We start from the raw sequence: 23,028 nt of genomic DNA, 5'->3' as shown, positions 1-23,028 counted from the left end.
TAAAGATCTGATGATTGACGAATTATTCTTGGAAGGTTCTATTCTTGAAAACCAAGATCCTGATTGTATGTGCGGACATGATTGATGGGCTATCGACATGTTCCTTTAATAGCTCGAATGACCTTCTTAATTGATTCTGTCCAACGGGAAGATTGGAAGAATTCCTTTGGTAAGTGCCAACGGGTATGATGGCATAAAAGAGTATAAAAAGAAGACGTTCCAGTTATTCTAGCGTATGCTCGATAGAGAAATTCCAGAGTCTGAAGCTCCTTGATTATTAGTCGATTCATATTGAGCAAAACTGTACACACAAAGAGAGTTTATACTTAGTGATACCTTGAGAGAGTATGGTAGATCTTCTACACCAAGAAATCAAGGAAGAACAGTGCTGTAATATCTCTTTATTCATAGTGGAATCCAGCTAGTGGGCTGTCAGTGCAGAAGAGTGGACGTAGGCTTGAAATAAGCCGAACCACTATAAACCTCGTGTTCAATTTTCTCTTCTCTATTCTCAGTCTTACATTGATCGTTGTTTGTTTATTGACGAGGAAAAATTGTTTCATTTCTATCAACTGTCTAGTATTGTGCGATTATCATTAGAAATTACTCGTTATACCTATTCATCCCTCCTCTAGGTACTTATACTAGCCATATCAATTGGTATCAGAGCTCGTGTACTCACTTTATTTGAAGTGTTTTACTTCAGAGTAAAAGATCCATGGCTAGTATGCTAGCTCCGAGGGCTGGTGGAAGGTCAAAGCAATACTGCACCTCCTTACTTTGATGGAAAGGACTACAACATCTGGAAAAACAAAATGAAAGCATTTCTTCGATCAAAGGATCCTCTCGGAATGGGACGTTGTAGAAAAAGGAATCACTCCTAAAGTTGCATCTGTCTCGAGAAAGAGGGAAAGAAACCGTTGAGACCAATGAATGTCTCGGGAAGAGATAATCAAGAGACAAACTCTTGATGCAAAAGCTATATATTCTTTGTATTGTGCCTTGTCACCTACTGAATATAACAGAATATCTTCTTGTGTTACAGCAAAAGAAGTCTGGGATAGGTTACATATCACCTATGAAGGAACTGATTGAGTAAAAGAGACTAGAATCAACATCCTTCTCGGTCAATATAAAGCCTTCAAAATGAGACCTGGAGAATCTATAACTGACATGTTTAGCCGTTTTATAGAAATTGTAAATGGTCTTGAAAATCAAGGACAACCAATTTCTGATCCCATGAAGGTAAACAAGCTACTGCGTGGACTCTCCAAGGATTGGAATCACATAAAGACTTCAATAAGAGAGACACAAAGAATCATGCCACTATCTGTCGATGAGCTGGTTGGAACTCTTCAGTCTTATGAAGTGGAACAAATTAACGAAGACGAAGATCCAAAAGGTAAGAAATCCATTGCATTAAAATGAAATGATGATTCTGATGTTACAGATTCTGAAGATGATATGAACGATGAGAAGCTTGCTCTCATGATAAGAAGATTCAGAAAGCTGAATAGAAAAGGAAGAAGATTCAACTCAAAGAAACAAAGCTTTCAAAGACAATAGACCAAGTCTGTTGATGATGATGAATCAAATAAAGATATAGTTTGCTTTGAATGTAAGAAAAAGGGACACATTAGACCCAACTGTCCTCTTCTAAAGAAGAAGAAAGGAAAAGCTGAAAAGTCTCGAAAGGATCTCAAAGCCGAAACCTGGAGTGATACAGAGTGCGAAGAAAGTAATGATGAATATGCCAATTTGTGTCGATGGCGCAATCGACTCGAGACTCAAACTCGAATCGACTCGGACTGAATTTGAGGTAAGTAATTTTAAAATTCTTGTCAAGGTTTCTAAGTATATTGATGAGCTGTGTTTTAGTCTTAAGACTTCTCTTAAAAGGATTTCCGAACTTAAAAAGGAAAATACTGTTCTAAAACAACAGAAAATGTGTTGAAGGAAAAAGTTAAATGTTTAGACATGAATGTTTCTACTCTTAAAGAAAGTGAAGAAAATCTTTTGAAAGAAAATGCTCTTTTAAAAATTGACTCATCAAATATTTCAAAGAAATTTTCAATAGGGTCCGAGAAACTTGAAAAAAATTCTTTCAGCTCAAACACCTTATTTCAATAAATCTGGTTTAGGTATGACTGCGGAAACTATTCCCTTGATTGATTTTCCTAAAGTAAAAGAAAGAATTAAGCAAAGACCCTCAAGAGGGCCTACAAAAATCATTTCAAGAAGATTTTTGTAAAGTCTCGTAGGTCGAAATGCTCTCAGTGTTCAAAATGCAATAGCCCGGATCACTTTGAAAAAGAGTGTCCTATGGTTTGGAAACCTGTTAAGAAAACATGGGCTAATACTGTTTATCTTACTAACACCAATGGACCCAAGAAAATATGGGTACCAAAGAAAACTTGAGACTCTTTTAAATGCAGGTCTCCATCAAAGAAAAGGTAAAGTGGTATATGGACAGTGGATGCTCAAGACATATGACAGGAGACTCAAATTACGTTATAAAGCTTGTTCAAGTAAATGGTGGAAAAGTCTCATTTGGAGGAAACAACAAAGGAAGAATTGTGGGATTTGGAATTGTGAAAATTGGAAATCTCACAATAAGTAATGTTTCCCTAGTAGAAGGACTTAATTATAATCTTCTCAAAGATAAGCCAACTATGTGATACTGGTTTTAAGATCTTCTTTCAAGAAGGAATATGTTCTGGAATCAATAAAGACTCTACTCAGTCTTTTATGGGTCGAAGGTATGGAAATATCTATCTTTTGGATGTGAAACCGGATGAATCGCGATGCTTAATTTCAATTCAAGACGAAGCAAGCTTGTGGCAGTGAAAGCTTGGTCACATTAATATGAAGCAGTTAGCCAAAATCTCATCAAAGCAGCTTGTTCGTGGTCTACCCAATTTATCATACCAAAAGTCTGATCTATGCACTCCATGTATATTGGGAAAGCAGGTAAGAAATTCATTTAAGCCAATAAATCATATCTCTACAAATCATGTACTGCAGCTGCTGCATATGGATGTCTTTGGACCAACCAGAACCCAGAGCATTGGAGGTAAGAAATATTGCCTAGTAATCGTGGACGATTACTCTCGATTTACTTGGGTATATTTCCTTGCAAGTAAGTCTGAAACCTTCTCGTATTTTGAAAAATTTGCTAAAAAGGTTCAAAATGAAAAATGATATGTTATTTCAAGTATAAGAACAGACCATGGAGGTGAATTTGAAAATCAAGATTTTACAAAATTTTGTGATGAATCTGGCTTCAAGCATGTGTTCTCCTCTCCATACACTCCTCAGAAAATGGAGTTGTGGAAAGAAAGAATAGATCTCTTCAAGAAATGGCTAGAACTCTTTTAATTGAAAGTAAGATTTCTTCACAATTTTGGGCTGAAGCTGTTTCAACAGCGTGCTATATCATAAATAGAGTCTTTTAAGACCTATTCTAGAGAAAACTCCTTATGAGTTATTCAAAGGTAAGAAGCTTATTGTTTCGTACTTTCATGTGTTCGGTTGCAAATGTTTTATATTGAAAAATGGAAAAGATCGAGTTGGTAAGTTTGAAGAAAGATTAGATGAAGGCATCTTCCGTGGATATTCTACATCAAGCAAAGCCTACAGAGTCTATAACAAGAAGAGTCAATTAGTGGAGGAATCAATGAATGTCAAATTTCAAGATTCAATGCAAAATGAATTCAGTCAGACTCAACATGAAGAGTCTGAACCACTCCGTACTCTCCAAAGCTTACAACTCAAGAAGCATCTCGGACTGGAAGACCAAAGATCAAGTTGTTCGTGAAGATTCAAGTAAAGAAAGAGATCATCAATCACTCAAATCAACCAAGAATCGGAAGCATAAGTCTAGTCATCCCAAAGATCTCATTATTGGCGAAATTAATGAAGGAATTCGCACTGATCCAAAAGGCGTGAAGAGTCTAGTCTGTGGCACTTTTTCTGAAATAGAACCCAAAAGCATAGAAGAAGCTTTATCGATGAAAGCTGGATTGAAACTATGCAAGAAGAGCTCGGGCAATTCAAAGTATCAATGATGTCTGGGAATTGACTCCTAAACCAAAAGGTAAATCTGTTATTGGAGCTAAATGGGTTTTCAGGAACAAGATGAACGAGAAAGGAAAAGTCGTAAGAAACAAAGCAAGACTCGTGGCCAAGGGATATTCGCAAGAAGAGGGGATAGACTATGATGAGACCTATGCACTAGTAGCAAGATTAGAAGCTATTCGATTATTGCTTGCTTTTGCTTGTTATAAAAATTTCAGGTTATTCCAAATGGACGTCAAAAGTGCCTTCCTAAATGGATTTATCCATGAGGAAGTTTATGTGGAACAACCACCAGATTTGAAGACCCAAAGAAACTGCACTCGGTCTTCGGAAAAAGGCTTTGTATGGTTTAAAGCAAGCACCTCGAGCATGGTACGACGTACCGAGTAAGTTTTTAATACATAATGGTTTTGTCAAAGGTAAATTAGATACTACTCTATTTATCAAAAAGGAAAACAAAAGCTTTTTACTTGTTCAAATATATGTGGATGATATTATTTTTGGATCCTCTAATGAAAGTCTCAGGCAAGAAATTCTCTAAGTCTATGCGGGATGAGTTTGAAATGAGTATGATGGGAGAGTTAACCTTCTTTCTTGGACTTCAAGTAAAACAATTGAAGGAAGGAACTTTCATTCATCAAGAAAAGTATGATAATGATCTTGTCAAAATGTTTGACTGAAAAGTGCAAAAAGACCAACATACCAATGTCAAGTTCTTTGAAGATAGACAAAGATGAAGAAGGGAAGAAAGTTGATCAAAAGCTGTACAGGAGTATCATCGGTTCACTTCTCTATCTTACTGCCTCTAGACCTGACATTTTGTTGAGTGTGTGCATCTGTGCTAGGTTTCAATCAGACCCTAGAGAATCTCATCTCAATGCTGTGAAACGGATTATTAAATACGTTGCTTCATCTTCAAGCATTGGTCTTTGGTATCCTAAGAAGGAGACTTTAATCTTCTTGGATATTCGAGCAGATCTAGCCGGTTGCGTAGTTGATAGAAAGAGCATCTCGGGAACTTGCCAATTGCTTGGGAACATGATAGTGTCTTGGTTTTCAAGGAAACAAAACACTGTGGCTCTCTCTACAACAGAAGCAGAGTATGTAGCTCTTGGAAGTTGTTGTTCACAAATTCTGTGGATAAAACAACAGCTACAAGACTTTGGAATTGAAGACTCATGTACTGAGATTAGATGTGATAGCACCAGCGCAATCAATCTTACTAAAAATCCAATCCTTCACTCAAGGGCAAAGCATATAGAGATTCGTCATCACTTCATTAGAGATCATGTACAAAATGGAGAAATTTCGATTCAATTTGTTGAGTTAAAGAGCCAACTAGCGGATATATTCACAAAGCCTTTGGAGAAGAATCAATTCGATATCATCCGTTCCAGACTCAACATTTTGAAGCTTGAGGAAATCAAAGTCTAGAGACTCTCAGACTCAATCATTCACGGCCATAGACTTCAGTTGTCTTCTTCGCTTAACTCCAAAACCCTAAAAAGGCATTCTCCTCTCAATCCTGTCTTGACTTCGGGTTCATCTTCGAGAAAGTTGTCATCTTTTCTTGGGAAAGCGAGTCAAGGAATCTTTCAACGACAAGAAACGATGTCTTCTTCTAGAAGGTCTTCAAGAATCGCAAGCAGGGGACCATAGAGAATGAGGGAGGGTCCTACTCATTTCAATCTCACCGAGGAAGAAGAGTTATCGAGATAGCAACAGAGCCCGATTCACTCTCAGCCACATCAATCTCCATTATCTACCCCACAGAGTGTGGATCAACTACCACAGAAGAAATAATCGAGGAAGCGGACTCGTAAGAGTCCAAAAACCCTCTTTTATTTATAAGCTCTATCGTGCTTTGAAAAGCATAGGTACACCATTGAACTATGTGGATGCCTTCCTTAAAGACAAAGGGTATAAAAATGAGTATATCTTTTTTGCGACGGATGGAGGATTTGGGAATTGCTTCCAAAGGAAAGGCTGAGGAAGCACTTGCGAACATTCCAAGTGACCCTCATGTAGGGGGATTTAATCCGACTAACGGGAATGACGATGATAAACTATTTAGAGAATTCCAACCCAGGATGGGTGTTGCTGCGAAAGTGAAGGGAAAAAGAACGGAGTTGTTCAAATCAAAGGAACAGGAGGATCTCGTTCTTCAAATTGTTGAAACGGGGGGTAATAAACCCCAGGAGCGTTGATTTTGACTTTCTGGATGCCATCAATGTGAACTTGAAGGAGAAGTTCAATCTGCTTCAACTAGAGCAATTTTGCTCTGACACCACAGACGGCTATGCACAATTGACAAGATATTTCTATTCGAATCTCGGCTTTTTAGATGCGAATAGAATATCCTTCAATGTTCGAGACCAAGACTATGAGGTAGATGTGGACATGTTGGCGGACATAATTGGAGTTGAAAGAGGACGATATCAACCGATCAAGGTTTCAATCGCTCGTACCACACTGGAACTTGTCAAAGACAGGAGTACAGAAGGAAGAGTTACCTACACAAGAATGCATGCCATCAACATCTTACTGCACAAAATCGTGATCAACTGTCTCAGGCCAAAATCAACATCCAAAACAGACGTGTCTAATTCTGAGGCGAAATTAATGTACGCGATCAATTCAGGGAAGAAGTTCTCTCTCCCTCACACCATTCTCTTCCACATGTACAGAGCAATGGTGAAGGATAAGGGCCAGTTGCCTTACTCAGGTCTTGTGACTAAGATCTTCAGACACTTGAACATTAAACAGACTCTTTGTGTTCGACCATGCGACAAAATGGTGGTGGGTTTGAAAATGCTGACAAAAATGCGCCTGAAAGAGGTTGATAAGGCAATGGAGAAGTTTAAAGTGAAAACTCCAGTTAAATCTCATCCAGTCTCTTCTGCGTCGAAAAGGAAAGGGAAGGAGCCCATGGGTGCTCCATCCAAAAAGAAAAGAGCTCTAATCTTAGAGGATGAAGATGAAGAGGATGAACTCACTATCTCTGCCTTGGCATTGAAAAGACTTCGTCGTTCGTATCCGAATCAATGGAACGACAGGAGAAAGGAAAAGAAGCAGAGGAACAAGAACAGAGAGAAGCAGAGGAGAAAGAAGAGAAAGAAAAAGAAGAAGAGGAGAAAGAAGTTGAAGAAGAAGAAGAAGCAGTCAAAGAAAAGTCTGCAGATGAAGCTAGAGAGAAAGGGAATCAAGATTCTACTGAGCATGACCATCACTCTTCCCTAATGGAGGCCTTAGAAACAGGGGGAGATGACGAGCAAGGAAGGACTACACCATATCCTGATCACAGTGAAGGTGTGAGTCACTTGCAAGCAAATCTAGAAGATATTCAGGCTTCTCAAATGCCTGAGGAAGGACATGACACCTCAACGCCAAATTTGCGTGATTACACCGAAGTTCCATCATCTGCCTTTACTCCATCTGAAAGAGCAAATGCCAGCACGCAGACGGACAATACCGCAGATTTTCGTCGTATCCTTGATCTTCTTCTGGAAATGCAGGGTCAAATATATGCTTTGGAATGTGAAATTCAAGTCATGAAAAATGCTGGACAAGCGTCTTCTGTTACCCTGTCGGATCAAATGCAAGACCTCGCTTATCAAATTCAAGCAAATGCCAAAGGAGTAGAGGTGGCACGTCTACGAGAAGACTTGAAGAGGCTGGAAGGCGTCGTACAATCGATGGGAGATTTCCGGCTTGTGCGCGTTCCCAAGCGAGACTTGACTCTTTCTCACCTTTTTAATGATGACAAAATGGGGAGAATTGCCAGCCTTTGAACCGAACCGAACTTTGATTTTGAACTAAACTGAACTTTGATTAACTGAACTTTGATTTTGAATTTGTTTTTAATTTTAGTTTGTTTGGATATTTATTTTTGAGTATGACTTGGGTGTGGTGGACTTGATGAATTTGACTGACTTGAGTGTGTGGATTTGAAGTTAACTGCTGCATTTATATATCAAGTTATGGCTTTACTCATGAAAGACTAACCCATTTTCTGTGGATGTAGAATCTAGTTGAGATATTAATCTTTATGAGATATCCATATTGCTTGAGTAAATGTTTTTGCAGGTCAAAGTTGTTCAAATTTACAGGAAAGTTTTGTCACCATAAAAAATGGGAGATTGTTGGAGAAATCTCTCTAGAGTGTTTTGAAGCCGACAAAACGTTTCTATCGTCTAGTCTCGGAAGCTATACATACCCTTGTACTTTGAGTCCGAAGACTTTCGGATCACCGGACTCAAGCACACAAGACTCAAGACTCAAGACTATTCTCATTGATAGTTTCTAATCTAGCGACGAAGACGATGCAGAGCTAAAGTGTTTGGTTAAGGATTTGGTCTTATCGATTGGAGAAGATCTCTTGGCTGGATTTGATATAACGGATTATTTATTCGAAATCAAGATCGTTTAAAGATCTGATGATTGACGAATTATTCTTGGAAGGTTCTATTCTTGGAAACCAAGATTCTGATTGTATGGGCGAACATGATTGATGGGCTATCGACATGTTCCTTTAATAGCTTGAATGACCTTCTTAATTGATTTTGTCCAACGGGAAGATTGGAAGAATTCCTTTGGTAAGTGCCAACGGGTATGATGTCATAAAAGAGTATAAAAAGAAGACGTTCCAGTTATTCTAGCGTGTGCTCGATAGAGAAATTCCAAAGTCTGAAGCTCCTTGATTATTAGTCGATTCATATTGAGCGAAACTGTACACACAAAGAGAGTTTATACTTAGTGATACCTTGAGAGAGTGTGGTAGATCTTCTACACCAATAAATCAAGGAATAACAGTGCTGTAATATCTCTTTGTTCATAGTGGAATCCAGCTAGTGGGCTGTCAGTGCAGAAGAGTGGACGTAGGCTTGAAATAAGCCGAACCACTATAAACCTCGTGTTCAATTTTCTCTTCCCTACTCTTAGTCTTACATTGATCGTTGTTTGTTTATTGACGAGGAAAAATTGTTTCATTTCTATCAACTGTCTAGTATTGTGCAATTATCATTAGAAATTACTCGTTATACCTATTCACCCCCCTCTAGGTACTTATACTAGCCATATCACTCTCTCCCTGGATTTGACAAATAGCGACTAACAACACCAACTGCATGCGCTAACTCTGGTCGTGTACATACCATCGCATACATTAAGCTTCCTACGGCTGAGATATATGGAACACTTTCCATATCTTTATTCTCTTTATCAGTCATAGGACTTTACTTCATATTTAACTTAAAGTGGGCAGCAAAAGGAGTACTAACCACTTTAGCCTTGTCCATGTAAAATTTCTAAAGGATCTTCTTGATATATTTCTCTTGCGACAAAAATAACTTCTTAGCATCTCTGTCTCGGGTTATTCTAATGCCAAGAATCTGCTTCGCCGAGCCCAAGTCTTTCATGGCACAAAACTCGCTCAGCTATTTCTTCAATAACTCAATTCTTAAAGCATTCATGCCAACAATCAGCATATCATCAACATAAAACAAGAGAATAATAGTTATCATCAGAAAATTTTTGGACAAACACATAGTTATCCGAAGAAGTCTTCTTATAGCCTTGTTTTGTTATAATTGACGCAAACTTTTTGTACCACTATCTAGGTACTTGTTTTAGGTCATAGAGATTTTTTTTTTTCAATTTGCACACATAATCCTCTTTCCCTTTCACTTTAAAACCCTTAAGTCGTTCCATGTATATCTCTTCCTCTAAGTCACCATGTAGGAAGGCTGTTTTGACATCCATTTGCTCAATTTTTAAGTCTAGGGTAGCAGCTAAGCCTAGTACCACATGAATAGAAAACATTTTCACAACTGGAGAAAATATATCATCAAAATCAATATCATTTTTTTGACTGAATCCCTTAACAACCAATCTAGCTTTGTACCGTGGTTGTGAAGTATGTTCATCTTGCTTCAACCTATATACCCACTTGTTCTTCAAAGCTCTTTTACCTTTAGGTAACTTCACCAACTCAAAAGTATGATTATCATAAAGTGACTGCATCTCATCTTGCATAGCATCAAACCAATTGCTTTTCTCATCTTCTATTGCTTCTGCATAGCACTCTGGTTCACCTGCATCAGTCAATAATACATACTCATCTTCAAAATACCTGGTGGAAGGTTGTCGGTCTTTAATGGATCTCCAAACTTGAACATCTAGTGAAACATCTAATTGAGCCTCTAGTTTAGGAATATTATTATCTGTTTTAACATGTTCAGGAGCATGTGTGTTATTTGGAACATTGACTTCTTACTGCTCTTCATCAACCTGTGTAGGAATATTTGTAAGAGGAATTTGATCTAAATCAACCAAATTATCACTAACCTGTGGTGCTGAAATCATCTTTGCTTTCTCAATATCCTCTATTGTTTGATCTTCCATAAACATGTCTTTGCTTCTTACAATTTTATTTTCAACCGGATCATAAAAATTGTAACCAAGCATATCTTGTCCATAACCAATAAATATGCACTGTCGTGTTATCACATTAAGTTTAGACCTCTCATTTTTGGGAATATGCACAAATGCTTTGCATCCAAAGATGCGCAAATAATCATAAAAAACATCTTTGCATGTCCAAACTCTATTAGGAACATCAAACTCTAAAGGAATGCATGGAGTAAGATTTAATAGGAATGCATGGAGTAAGATTTAATAGGAATGCATGGAGTAAGATTTAATACATGCACAACTGTACTTAAAGCCTTACCCTAAAAGGATTCAAGTAGCTTTGACTGTGAAAGTAAGCATCTTATCCTTTCAACCAGTGTTCTGTTCATTCTCTCAGCTAAGCCATTTAACTGAGGCGTCTTGGGATGTGTCTTTTAATGTCGAATACCTTGTTGTCTATAATATTCATCAAAAGGTCCAATATACTCTCCCCCATTATCGCCCGATGCATTTCAATTTCTTTCAAGTCTGTTTCTCAACTGAAACTTGAAATTGCTTAAAAGCATCTAACACTTGATCTTTAGTTTTCAAGGTATGAATCCAAATTTTCCTTGAAAAATCATCTATGAAGGTAACAAAATAAAGAGAGCCACCAAGTGATTTTGTTTTCATAGGACCGCAAATATCATAATGCACTAAGCCTAGTATACCTAATTTTCTTGAAGGAAGGGAACTTTTAAATGCAATCATGTTATGTTTTCCTCTTAAACAGTGAGCACACTTCTTTAGCACCAAACTTTTCAATCCTAAAAGGAGCTTCTTTTTGGCTAATATTGTCAAACCCTTCTCAGTGATGTGACTGAGCCTCTTATGCCATAACTCAGCTGCATCTTCGCTATCTACTGCATTAATTTTGTTTGTGGACAACTTTGCCTGCAGAATGTACAACGAATAATATTTTTCACCTCTAGCCACAACAAGAGAACCTTTTGTGAGCTTCCATTGACCATTATTGAAGTTGCTGCAATACCCCTCATCATCCAACTTGCATGTAGAAATTAAATTCAAACGGATATCGGGTATATGTTTAACATTATTCAATACTAACCTTGTGCCATTGCTGGTTTCTAGGCACACATCACCAATGCCTACAGCTTGAGCTAACCCATTGTTTCCCATCTTCATAGATCTGAAGTTACCTAACCTGTATGATATAAAGAAATTGCTACGAGACGTAGCATGAATGGATGGACTGCTATCAATTACCCAGCTGGTCTCATAAGATACAAAATTCACCACATCACCATAAAAAATAATGAGAAAGTCTTCTTTAAGTGCAGCAACATGATTGTCATTACTGTCATTATCATTTTTCTTCTCTTTACCTTTCTCCTTTTGTTTTTCCCTTTTTAACTAGCAAAAAAACCTCTAAATATGTCACTTTCTAATGATAATAATGGCACTAAACATTAGCAAATTTATTATACTTACCTCTGCTTTTATCTTGACTTTTATCTCTATTTCTCGGACCTCGAGGCTCACTTCTTCCCATTTTCTCGACAACCAAGGCATCAGAATGTGAAGAGGACGATACTTGTGTCTTCCTTCTCATCTCTTCATTCAAAATACTATTTTTGGCCAAATCCATGGTAATCATACCATCTGGGGTAGAATTAGACAAAGATGTTCAGAACGTCTCCTAGGAGTCCGGCAAAGTATCAAGCAACCATAGTGCTTGTTTCTCATCATCAAACTTGATTCCCATCGTAGCCAACTAATTTATAATTCCTTGAAAAGAATTTAAATGATCAATCAAACGAGTACCATCTTGATATCTCAGAGTCATCATCTGTTTTTATCAAAAATAACTTATTATTCCCAATCTTTCGAGCATATAACTATTCGAACTTATCCCATAAACTGCGTGTATGTGTTTGCTCAATAATATGATTCAAAACATTATCATCCACCCACTGCCTAATATAACCACACACTTGACGATGAAATATAGACCATTCAACATCAGTTTTATTCTCTGGTTTCTCCTCGGCAAATACGGGCAAATAAAAATCTTTCCATATAAAAGGTCTTCCATCTTCCCTTTCCAAGTGTGATAATTCGAATCATTTAGTGTAACCATTCTACTTGTATTCGTTTCCATTGTTTAACACAAGGCAGAAAAATCAAGTAATAACCAGATGCTTTGATATCGCTCTGATGGGAGAATAGTAACAGTTCGAATAATATCGAATTAACGCAACAGAATAAAAAAATCTCCATTCTTATGTAAATTTAATAGGTATCGATATAGTAGAGAAATAAATACCAAACACGCGAACACAAGACTTTTTTTTTTTTTTTTTTACGTGGAAAACCTTCTCGATGTGAGGAGATCAAAAACCTTGGGACCGGAGTCCACCCGAAATTCTTCACTATCAATAAAATTGAGTGAGCAATGTTTTTCTCTAGCAAATACTAGAGGTACATAGCAGCAAACACCTCAAGAATATAATTATTGGCAATACACATGAATTTCACAAGAGATCGTGGATAAATCGACCAAAAATGCAGGTTTTGATTAATCCACGAAAAACCTGATGTAGGGAGCTTCAAATGAAAATCAAACTGTTCAGATTTGAGAAAATTGCGCTACGAACATGCTGACAAAATTTCAGTTCAATTAGACCACGAATCGACATCCGATACTAACTTGATATAAATCAGACTTTGCCCCCAACCCCCAGATTTTCTACTTTTTCTTTTTTTCTTGTTACTATTTCCTTTTGCAGTTACCACTTTATAAATATAGTGAGAAACCCTATTTCTCCATATAACTTATCATATGGGCTTAAGCTTTTTTTGGACTTGCAACTCATTGGGCTTCCTCCACATAAGAGTGACCCAGCTAACAAATTTGTGAAACAAATTCACATTTGTAATATTTGAACTCATAACCCATATTTGTTTTCTAGCATCAAGTTGATATTTTCCACAAACATAACACTTTTACTAACCTAGCAAGAGCCTAAAAAACTTGCAAAAATGAGTTAGGCGAATGAATTGGCAAGCATCCCAAAGTTTCGGGGGCTTTTTATTTTTAAATGTGGCAATGAAGTTTGAACTAGTAGCTTTGTGATGTCAATATCTAATCCTAATGAAACTTTATTAAAAGCCAAACTAATGCAGTTGTGGGATGGGCTATTGTTGATCAACATCATTGCCACTTATGGAAGAGGGAGCTTTAATTTTTCAAACTAATCCAAAGAAAATTTTAATCTTGTCGCCTATTGAAGGATTTGCCAAAGCAGTGATTAGGCATTGACATCGAAAAGCTAAAAATATTAGACATGCACTTAGGTGTAGTCTAAGGCGACAAAACATTAATATTGTTGCTTATCAACGGATTAACCAAGCATTGATTTTACATTACGTGATAGTAATTAGTTCATAGACAACTGTAAAATTTCTTAATTAGTTTCTTAATCAGTGGTCCTAAGCACTATTTAAGAAAATCCAATTGAAAATAAGAGCTAAAAATTACTATTGACAATTTTAAGTGTGTAAATAAAAGTAAAAATTTTGGGTAATTGAAAATTTATCATTGAATGCTATGCATTTACTGCCAAACATGTTGATAGGTTTTAGCAACATAGTAAGTAATTATCATTAATTAGGTTTTTCTAGTGAACGAATTAACTAACCATTCTCTTAATTACTTAAAACATAAATGACTCTTAATTGAATCTTCCAAGTGAATATGTTAAATAGGGTTGTCAAAGACTTAAATTGAGTAACTGAACTCTTCCATTCATAATCTAGGGATACAAGTTTAGAGATCCGATTATCCAAAGGCTTATGAAATACTCTCAAAGCCACATGAACTGATTAAATTCAGACACTTTGACTTGTGCAGGTAGCCATGATCTTGAGCACTCTGCATGCAGTTAAAGGGATTTGAATAGATGCCTCCAGCTCTTCACTCGAATTTGTCAAGCATAGGTGAGGTCATTGCCAAATTTTGTTAGTTTTAGCACTAGATATGATTATCAAATACGCCTAAGTTTGTAGTGAAAACTATGAATTGTTTGGCTGCAATCCAATATATTTAATAACAAATAGTATCACTTCATCATTGGTGAGATTACAAGGTTAGGATTTCTAATTAGACGTCATCCACTCACAAAAACTAGAAAGAAGTTCCACGATCTCAACCATTTTCATGTTCATATCACAGCACCATACACCGGTTTTTTCTCCTTCTAATCGTCTTCCTCATATATATGCATATACATAGGGAAACACGGTGCGAACAATTGGTAAAATGCTCATTTTATTCAATACAATTAATCTGGTATTTGATCCTTAAAGAATATTTTTGGGAGAAAGTATATTAGAATTACCAAAAGTTGTGTACGATGTTTACTTTAGTAGTTTTTTTTTTTTATCATTTAAGTGCCACTTTTTTAAAAAAAAAACTATTACTTAAGTGCCAATTAAGATTTGGGTCGCCAGAAATCTGAGGCCATATTTTATTAATTTCTTTGGCTAACGTGGCTTGCCGGTGTGCCTAATCACCATATAGACCCTAAACAGCGTCGTCTACAGTGTTTGCCCCAAGATATAAACCTTAAATTGAAAACTGAGAGAAATCTCATAGAAACCCTAATTGATTTGCAATCGAAACCCTAATCCGATTTGCCCCCAAAATTGAAACCTTAATTGGTGAGCCAAGGAGAGGAGGAGTAAGTGGTTAGGTTGAAGGAAAAAGAGGAAGTTACGGGCAATGGAGGTGGGGATTAAGCCACGCACCAAGGACCTAGTTTCCCTTGTAGTGAAGAAAGAGAGTGGTGACGGCTTCACGTCGGACTTGGTCGGGGAGATCATGTGACATCGGGAAAATTCTTGCATTTATTAATATGTAGGAATTTGGTTGCAATCAATGTCACGTGTGAGAAATTTATGCGATCGATTAATGTGACTATTATGTGTGAACGATCGGTTAGAAATTTACTAAGTTAATTATTTACTTATGTTCAAAAAGTTGTGCCAATGTTTTGACAGGTTCAAAATATTTTTCAGATTTATTGATATTTAGAACGGACACTTTTTCTTTTATGTATTAATTTCCTTGATTCCTTAGTTATTCAATTGTAAAAATTACTTTGGAAAGTTATTCTTTGGGCTCTCTCTTTCCATTAGCAAACGAGACTTTGAAATTTATATTTCTAGCTTTCCTCCATCAGCAAAGTGAAACATTGAATTTAGCCTTTGTTGATGTCGTGCCTATTTTATCTATATTAACTTATATTTCAGTAATGCAATGGGTGACTTACTTCTTTACTTAGCCAAAGGATATGAATCTCTCCTAAATATCTCTTCTCTTGGCTTATAAGAATGTGCCACATGCCTAAACTATTCACATAGAGGCCACATGAAGATATTCCATCGGAACACTTACCCTCTCTACTATTAGATTCAATGGTTCACCCTTTGAGTATTAAATTCACTAACCATGGTTAACCCATCTCCTCTTTCATTCTTTGTTATGGCCGTGTATAAAATCGAAGAGATAGAATTCCCAAGATAAGGCCCCACTCCATTACTTTACTAATCACTATCCACTTTCCTTTCAACTTTCGCTTCCAATTCCAGGAGTAAAAGGAAAAAGGTCCATGTTCGTATTTTATTAAATTTGAGTTTGTTTCTGTTTGGATGAGGTAAACTCATTAATTTCCTCTACTCTTCATAAATGGATTTGTCATTTTCAAGACAAAAATCATTGATTCCGGTTTTGCTTTACTTTGAAGGAAAACTAAAGCTTTGATTTTATGCAAGTTATTATCAAGGTTATCGATTTTAGCAGGTTACCATATTTGGAAGTTACCGAATTTAATTTTTTATTTTTTTACATGCTTTCTGTTTTCTTGATATCTTAGTTCTTCGTGTATTTTAAGCATCATTATTTAATAAATGCATATTCGTTTAATTTGAGAAAAATATGCATAGAATGTTAATGTTGAACATGTTCATTTGATGATGGTTATGTGAAATGATGCAATGTATAAAATGTTGATGTTGAACATGTTGAGTCGATGAATGATTGAATGATAAAGTGAAATAATGTTGTGCATTGAGTGTTAATGTTGAACATGTTCATGTACATTAATGTTGCATGATAACATTGAACATTGAAAAAAAAAAAGCCATTGTCCACGTGAGGGTGGCAACATTGCCTCCTGTCAGGATGCCTTAGGAAATATTTCGGGATGTTTCCAAAGTTGAGATGCCTCACATTTAAAATTATGTATGAGTATGGCGGAACACCTCATGGGTGGATGTTAGATAAGATGTCTTGTGTGTCAAGATGCCTCGGGAGTGTTCGGGAGAAGAAGTGAACAAGATTATGCACTCTTATGAATATACATATATACATGTTGATAAAGCATCAAATGATACTGATGCACTAAGAAATTCTATGCCATATGTGTGCATTGAGTAGATAATATTGTGCATTCATGTGAGGCACTTGCAAGGAAGGTAAGATGTGTGCTCATGCATTGATTATATTATTTCGAATGTTTATGATTATTATGCTAGGGCGGGTGCGAAGGTGAACTCCTACTTTAGACTTATTGTGCATTTAATAATCATCTTGTTCATGAGAATAATTTCTTCTTGAAAATAGTTTTCTGGTTCTATTTCATTAATGAATTTATGAGCATTCGAAGATATTTATAACTATACAAAATTTCTATTCCTGGAATAGAAATGCGTTTTGTACTATTCTTAATTTTTTTTTTTGTGACTTAGAATTTTTTTCAATTTTTAATAATTTAATTACATTTTTCTCCATTTTTTTCTTCCTCTAGCTGGTTGCTGGCCTCAACCATGGCTAGTGATTGGTTAAATGAGAGCCGACGAGGTTGCAAGCCTCGGGGGAGCCTCATCATGGCCCTTGAGCCTTACCTCGACCACTGGCCGAGGCTCGACCTCACCCAACCGCTATGAGGTTAGCCTCCAGCGATGTCGACCTTGCGATGTCTAGGTGAGGTTGAGCCTCCTTGGGCTAAGGTGAGGCAGAGCTTGCCTAGCCACTAATAAGATTGAGCCTCATCGGAGGAAGCTCCAATGAGGTCGTCAACTCTCGTCCAGCCGATCGTCAGCCATTGCCAAGGTTTGCAACCGGCTAGAGGAAGAAGAAAAGAAAGAAAAAAAACGAAAATTGCTTGATTCTTGAGTTTATTCTTAGGAATAAATAAGCAACTTTTTTTTTTTTTTTTTTTTTTACATCTTGATTATTTTCCAAATTTATTCTGAAAATAAAAACATTACTAAATGGATTTCTATTCTTTTTTTGTTCTGGGGAACAAAATAATAGAAATAGTTATTATTTAGCTTGTTACCAAACAGGGTCTTAGAAATTTCATTTGCTAAGCTTTGGCTCATTCCTTTATTTTCCTAAACAAGTGGGATACCCTTTCTGCCGTCACCGCTTTTTGGAGCCCCAATACATATTGAGTATATCTATGAGGATGTTGTGTTGCCTAATTTGGCTTTTATGTATACTAAGTGTACTACCATAGTATGGATCAATGTACGATTTACCAAGTATGTTCCCCATCGATATGTAACCTAGTACACGATGTTTGATGGTAACTGGATGGGACTGCTTAAAAGCTTTGATGGTCCTCCTGGTGACATTGTCGATGAGCCGATGTTGGGGGATGTTATTGATCCTTAGATGTTAGATCGGTGTTGTATAAGTAGGCTTTTGAGAGCGGGGATATGATACTGGAGATAGGAGTTGCTGAACTCTTCCTAGGCGTTTTGTCTTGTGATGTTTTAATGTAAGTGATGCATATGTATGTCATTAAGTATGTGAAATAATGATAAGACATGTTTAATCAGTTTGTTATGCTTCTGCTTGCGAATAAACTAATGGAATATAAATTAAATACGATAGATGTAGTGTTTGACGTACCCGGGGCATCTCAAATCAGGTGGCGGAACATCCTCTACGTCGGGGAGGATGCGTCGATGACTGCCATGGGCAAAAATCTCAGAAAAAGGAAGAAGTCTGTCTCTATGTGTGATTGAATGAGAGAGAAGAAAGAAATGGCGTTGTTTTTAGGCAGCCAGCCACGTCAGATTGTGCCGCGTCGTTTTGCATGTCCACATGGACTGGTTTTTAATACAAATATTTCAACTTACATTAAATTTTTAATTATAAAAACTGTGTAATCATTTTGGCCGGAATTTTCTGTCAGAGGCACTTAGGTGATTGTTTTCGCATCAATTTGACATTTATATGAGCCGATGAAGACTTTTGGTACTAAAGTGAGCGATGTACACAATTTATGGTGCTTCTAGCGTGCTTCCCCCGAATATTTCCGACTACATATCATTAATCTTGAATTTAGCGAGGTCACCAAGCTCTTCCACCTCCTTCACCAGCCATTCCAGCTTCTCCACCATCTCTGTGAGTAAGAACACGAAGGACGAGACAGCGAGATCCTGGCCTGAGTCGCAGACATTCTCGAGCTTGGCGGGAGACGTGTAGAGCCTCAGTACAAGCCATGACGTCCTGAGCTTTTGCACGGCTCGCGCATTCGATTGGCACCTTCTCATATTCATGATGCTCTCCCCAAGCTCCCGGAGAGTCGTTGTGAGGGATGACGCAACCAGTTCGCAAGGTTCCTTGATCAACCGTCTTACATCTGCGGCCGGCTGATAACGTGGACGGTTTTGGTATAATAAGACGAAAAAACTTTCGAAATCAAAGGAAGGCCTTCTAAAATTTGAAAGCGAAAGCCAGAGTCCACTTCTCGGGTCTTAATGCCGGCAGAAGATAAAATTGACTCCACACCGCATTTACTGCCTCGAGAAATATGGATCACTGCATTTTCAGATGAATTACTTCAAGTCTATATACTAAGTTTTAAATTGCTTTCCAATGAAAACATCTCATTCGGTTTAAGCTTTTTGAAAAGATTATATATGTGAGCTTTCTCTTCCTTTTCTCCAGTTGAAATTAGGGGGAAAAAACGCTCGTGGAAGAAGAAGAACATAATAGTTGAGGGTCAGGTGAAGTACCTGCCTAGAAGACTTAATACAAACTTCAAGTGCAACAATGGTGGCTGCTAACTCCCTAAGAAGCTCTCCAATCTTTAGATACTTGGCCCATGGATAAGATAGCCCAAACTTCCAGTTCCACCATTCACATTTCGCAAAAAGCGCCTGCAATAACATATTAAATTATGCCTTAATTTAATAATTTAAGTTTTTAGAACAGTTAGTAATAGTATTATAAAATCTCACGTGATATTAAAGTAAGATATTTTGAATTCAAATTTTCTAGACTCCATCGCCAGACTAGATACAAAGGGAGATTGCTAGAATAATTAAATATAAACTATGCTTTCATCTAATAACTTAAAATTTTAAAATAGTTGATAATGATACTATAAGATCTCACAAACTATTTGCTAAATCCTCGAGTTCGAGACAGCATGCTAGAGTAAGCTTGAGATGAACCAACTGGGCTACAACACATTGGGAAATTAAGGGGAAAGAAGACTTACCAGGGACTCGTCCTTTGCTTTCGAATTCAGAACCGGTCTGCAGCTTTTGAAGCTTCCGTCAGCCTTGCTGTCCTTATCGGCTCCCACCTCAAAGTACCTCTCCAATAGTCCTGCCATTAAAGTCAACAAATATTCGACCAAAAAAATAAAAGTCAATTGATAAAAGTCAATCATACGTGACATTACAAGCGCCGGGTCATGAAAAGTTTTAAAATCGTACTGCTGATGTAGTCACGATTTGATTACCTTCCATCGAACAAGCAAGGAGCTCGAATTTTGGGGCCATAGATGTGTGAAGTTCAGAGCCAGCCCAAATAGGAAAGATGAACATGCTCGTGAAAATGGAGGCCGCAAACCCTATCATGACCGTCCCGAGGCGGTGAACGGCGATCTTCAGGATGTTGTGGGAGCTGTCGGATCGGGCACCGGACACGGCCACCAGACTAAAGCTGAGGATGAAGATCATGCCACCGTAGTCGTACTTCCTCTTTATGCAAGGAATTGACCGAGCATATGTAGCCGCAGCACCTGAGATTTAGCATTTTTTTGAACCATGATCAAAACTGTTCAACTCTCGATATATTGCAAATGCATGTCTACAGTAAGAACACGTAGAACATATGCTATATAAGCAAGAGGACCATATATTCTTGACATGCTTAAAGATGGCTAATTTCCTGTAAACTTCCTTGCCAATAAATTGTGTTTCGTCGTCGCGTTTACTTTGATATTTTGAATGCCTTACCAAAGATGAATACCGCGATGCCAACGCCAATGGTGCTCCCGACCTCGCTGTGAATAAGTTTAGCTATGACCACCGACAGGCACCCCAACATGCCACCCGATAAAGTCCCCACCGCACGGTTCAATCCCTTGCTCAATGTCGCGCCTGATATATCGTCCAATCACTCTCATTAGAACTCGCACCAAACGACATCACGAGCACGGCAGTTCATTAGTCCATAGCAAAAAAACGGGGTACCGAACCTGCATAGAACTCGAACATGACCACGACGGTCATGACAGCCCACGCGGCATCGTCCTTGAATACGTTGTAGAGCCGACTTATAAAGGAGACAAGCGAGGCCAAAACGAGCGCGATCCCGACCTTGATACCATGGACTACTCTTCTATTGTCATGCTCGCCGTTCACTCTTCTCAGGAAAGCCGCGACGGCTGAGGGACGATTCTTGAGGGTCCTCCGAGCGGCCCCTTCTCCTTCCTCTCCAATCGGGAACACCACAGAAGACCTCATCATCGGCGCGCCGCGACCCTCTTCACTCTCTTCCTCTATGCTTCGATGCTCACTTGGTGATGAGACCCTTAAGTAGGTGATCGGCCGTTCACATATATACACAAACTTGAGCTGCCCCGGACATATTAAAAGGAAAAAAAAAAACAAGGAAGATAATAATATAACTTTTTATGGCGAAACTCCGTAATGGACACTGGCCAATAACATGAGACGTGGAAGCAAACCATTTCATCCCTACTATATTAATCTTGATTATTGGCGGAGCTTTTAGCGACGGCAACGTAGCGGAACACGATCGCGGGGCACGAGTGAAATGGCCTTTTCGCGACACTCACATCTCGCTTGCAAGCACACGCAAAATGTTTTGATTGCTCGAATGGCGTCGAATCGCAATCGAGGGTTTGACTCGGGAGTCGGATTTCGCGTTTGCCGAGCTACTGCAAGTAGGGCTTTTGAAGATAGAACCTCGCGCGCGTTTCGGTCCATCGAGCTATGATTTTGGTCTCACGAGCATACCCATGACCCGACTCGACGCAACTATTTTAGGGTTTTTTGCAAAATCAGCCAATTCTAAGTTGTAATCCACTTGCATGAGTGGTACGCAGTGTCATATCATGCGAGATGTCTTAAGACATGCGCGATTATGTGGCATGCGCTAGTACAAAGGATTGAAGACAAAAGAGGAATACCGAAGAGAGCTTGGGTGCACCGAATTTTTAGTATTCGCTATCGAAATGTGGAATTAGGGAAAAGTGTTATAAAAGTTATTGCATTGGTGTCAATTTAATTCTAAACCTTAACTGTTATAAATTTTTTACATGAAAAAGATGTCTATTGGGGGAAATCATAGTGATTATTAAAGTTGTGTTCGATAGCTTGTTTTATTGCAAATTCCTAGGATTATTGTAATAGGTGCAAATTTTTTTAGATGGGTACTGACGGAATCATGATTTTATCATTATCATATTCAATCATAGACTAAAAACTACTTTATATTTTACTAGTAGGTTAAATTTGGCTGGTTAGAAATAACTTCAAGCTGTGAGTTTCTCGCTTTTGGATTCCATAATAGACTAACCAAGTGTTCTTCAATTTTACTACTCAACTGTTTTATTACTTAGTAACTTGAAACAATGATCTCTTTGAAGTTCCAGTAGATTATGCTCGAGGTTGTTGGTTCAGGTTTCTTCTTCAACGAGAGGATTAGGGGAGGTGATTCGTTTCCAAAAGCAAGGCAGGCAAGTATAGGCAGCCAATGATAATTTGTCATGTCAATTTTGATGTGAGAACAGTAGCAATTCGAACAATATCGAATTAACGTAGCAGAATAAAATAATCTCACATCTTGTGTAAACCTAATATGAATCGATATAGTAGAGTAAATAAATACCAAGAACGCGAACACAAGACGTTTTTTTTTTTTTTTTTTTTTTTTTTATATGTGGAAAATCTCCTCGATGTGAGGAGATCAAAACCACCGGACCGGAGTCCACTCGAAATTCTTCACTATCAACAAAATTGGGTGAATAATGTTCTTCTCTAGCAAATACTAGAGATACATAGTAGCAAATATCTCAAGAATATAATTCTTGGCAATACACATGAATTTCACAAGAGATCAATGATAAATCTGACCAAAAACACAGGTTTTGATCAATTCACGAAAAACCTAATGTATGGAGCTTCAAACGAAAATCAAACCAT

The 23,028-nt window shown here is 37.6% G+C and overlaps 1 protein-coding gene across 1 annotated transcript; it reads right to left on the bottom strand.

Annotated features, from left to right (window-relative positions):
• Positions 1-18,882: 18,882 nt before the first annotated feature.
• Positions 18,883-21,363, bottom strand: LOC120287039 (aluminum-activated malate transporter 2-like). The gene is made up of 6 exons (XM_039299686.1): positions 21,057-21,363; positions 20,815-20,958; positions 20,316-20,597; positions 20,070-20,179; positions 19,582-19,725; positions 18,883-19,215 (listed from the first exon to the last, which is right to left on the bottom strand). The coding sequence occupies exons 1-6, from the start codon at positions 21,325-21,327 to the stop codon at positions 18,883-18,885; spliced, it is 1,284 nt and encodes a 427-aa protein (XP_039155620.1). The 5' UTR covers positions 21,328-21,363.
• Positions 21,364-23,028: the final 1,665 nt, after the last annotated feature.

This window comes from Eucalyptus grandis, chromosome 8 (assembly GCF_016545825.1).
Source record: "Eucalyptus grandis isolate ANBG69807.140 chromosome 8, ASM1654582v1, whole genome shotgun sequence".
NCBI classification, from domain to species: domain Eukaryota; kingdom Viridiplantae; phylum Streptophyta; class Magnoliopsida; order Myrtales; family Myrtaceae; genus Eucalyptus; species Eucalyptus grandis.
This window is presented reverse-complemented; position numbering and strand designations above follow the sequence as displayed.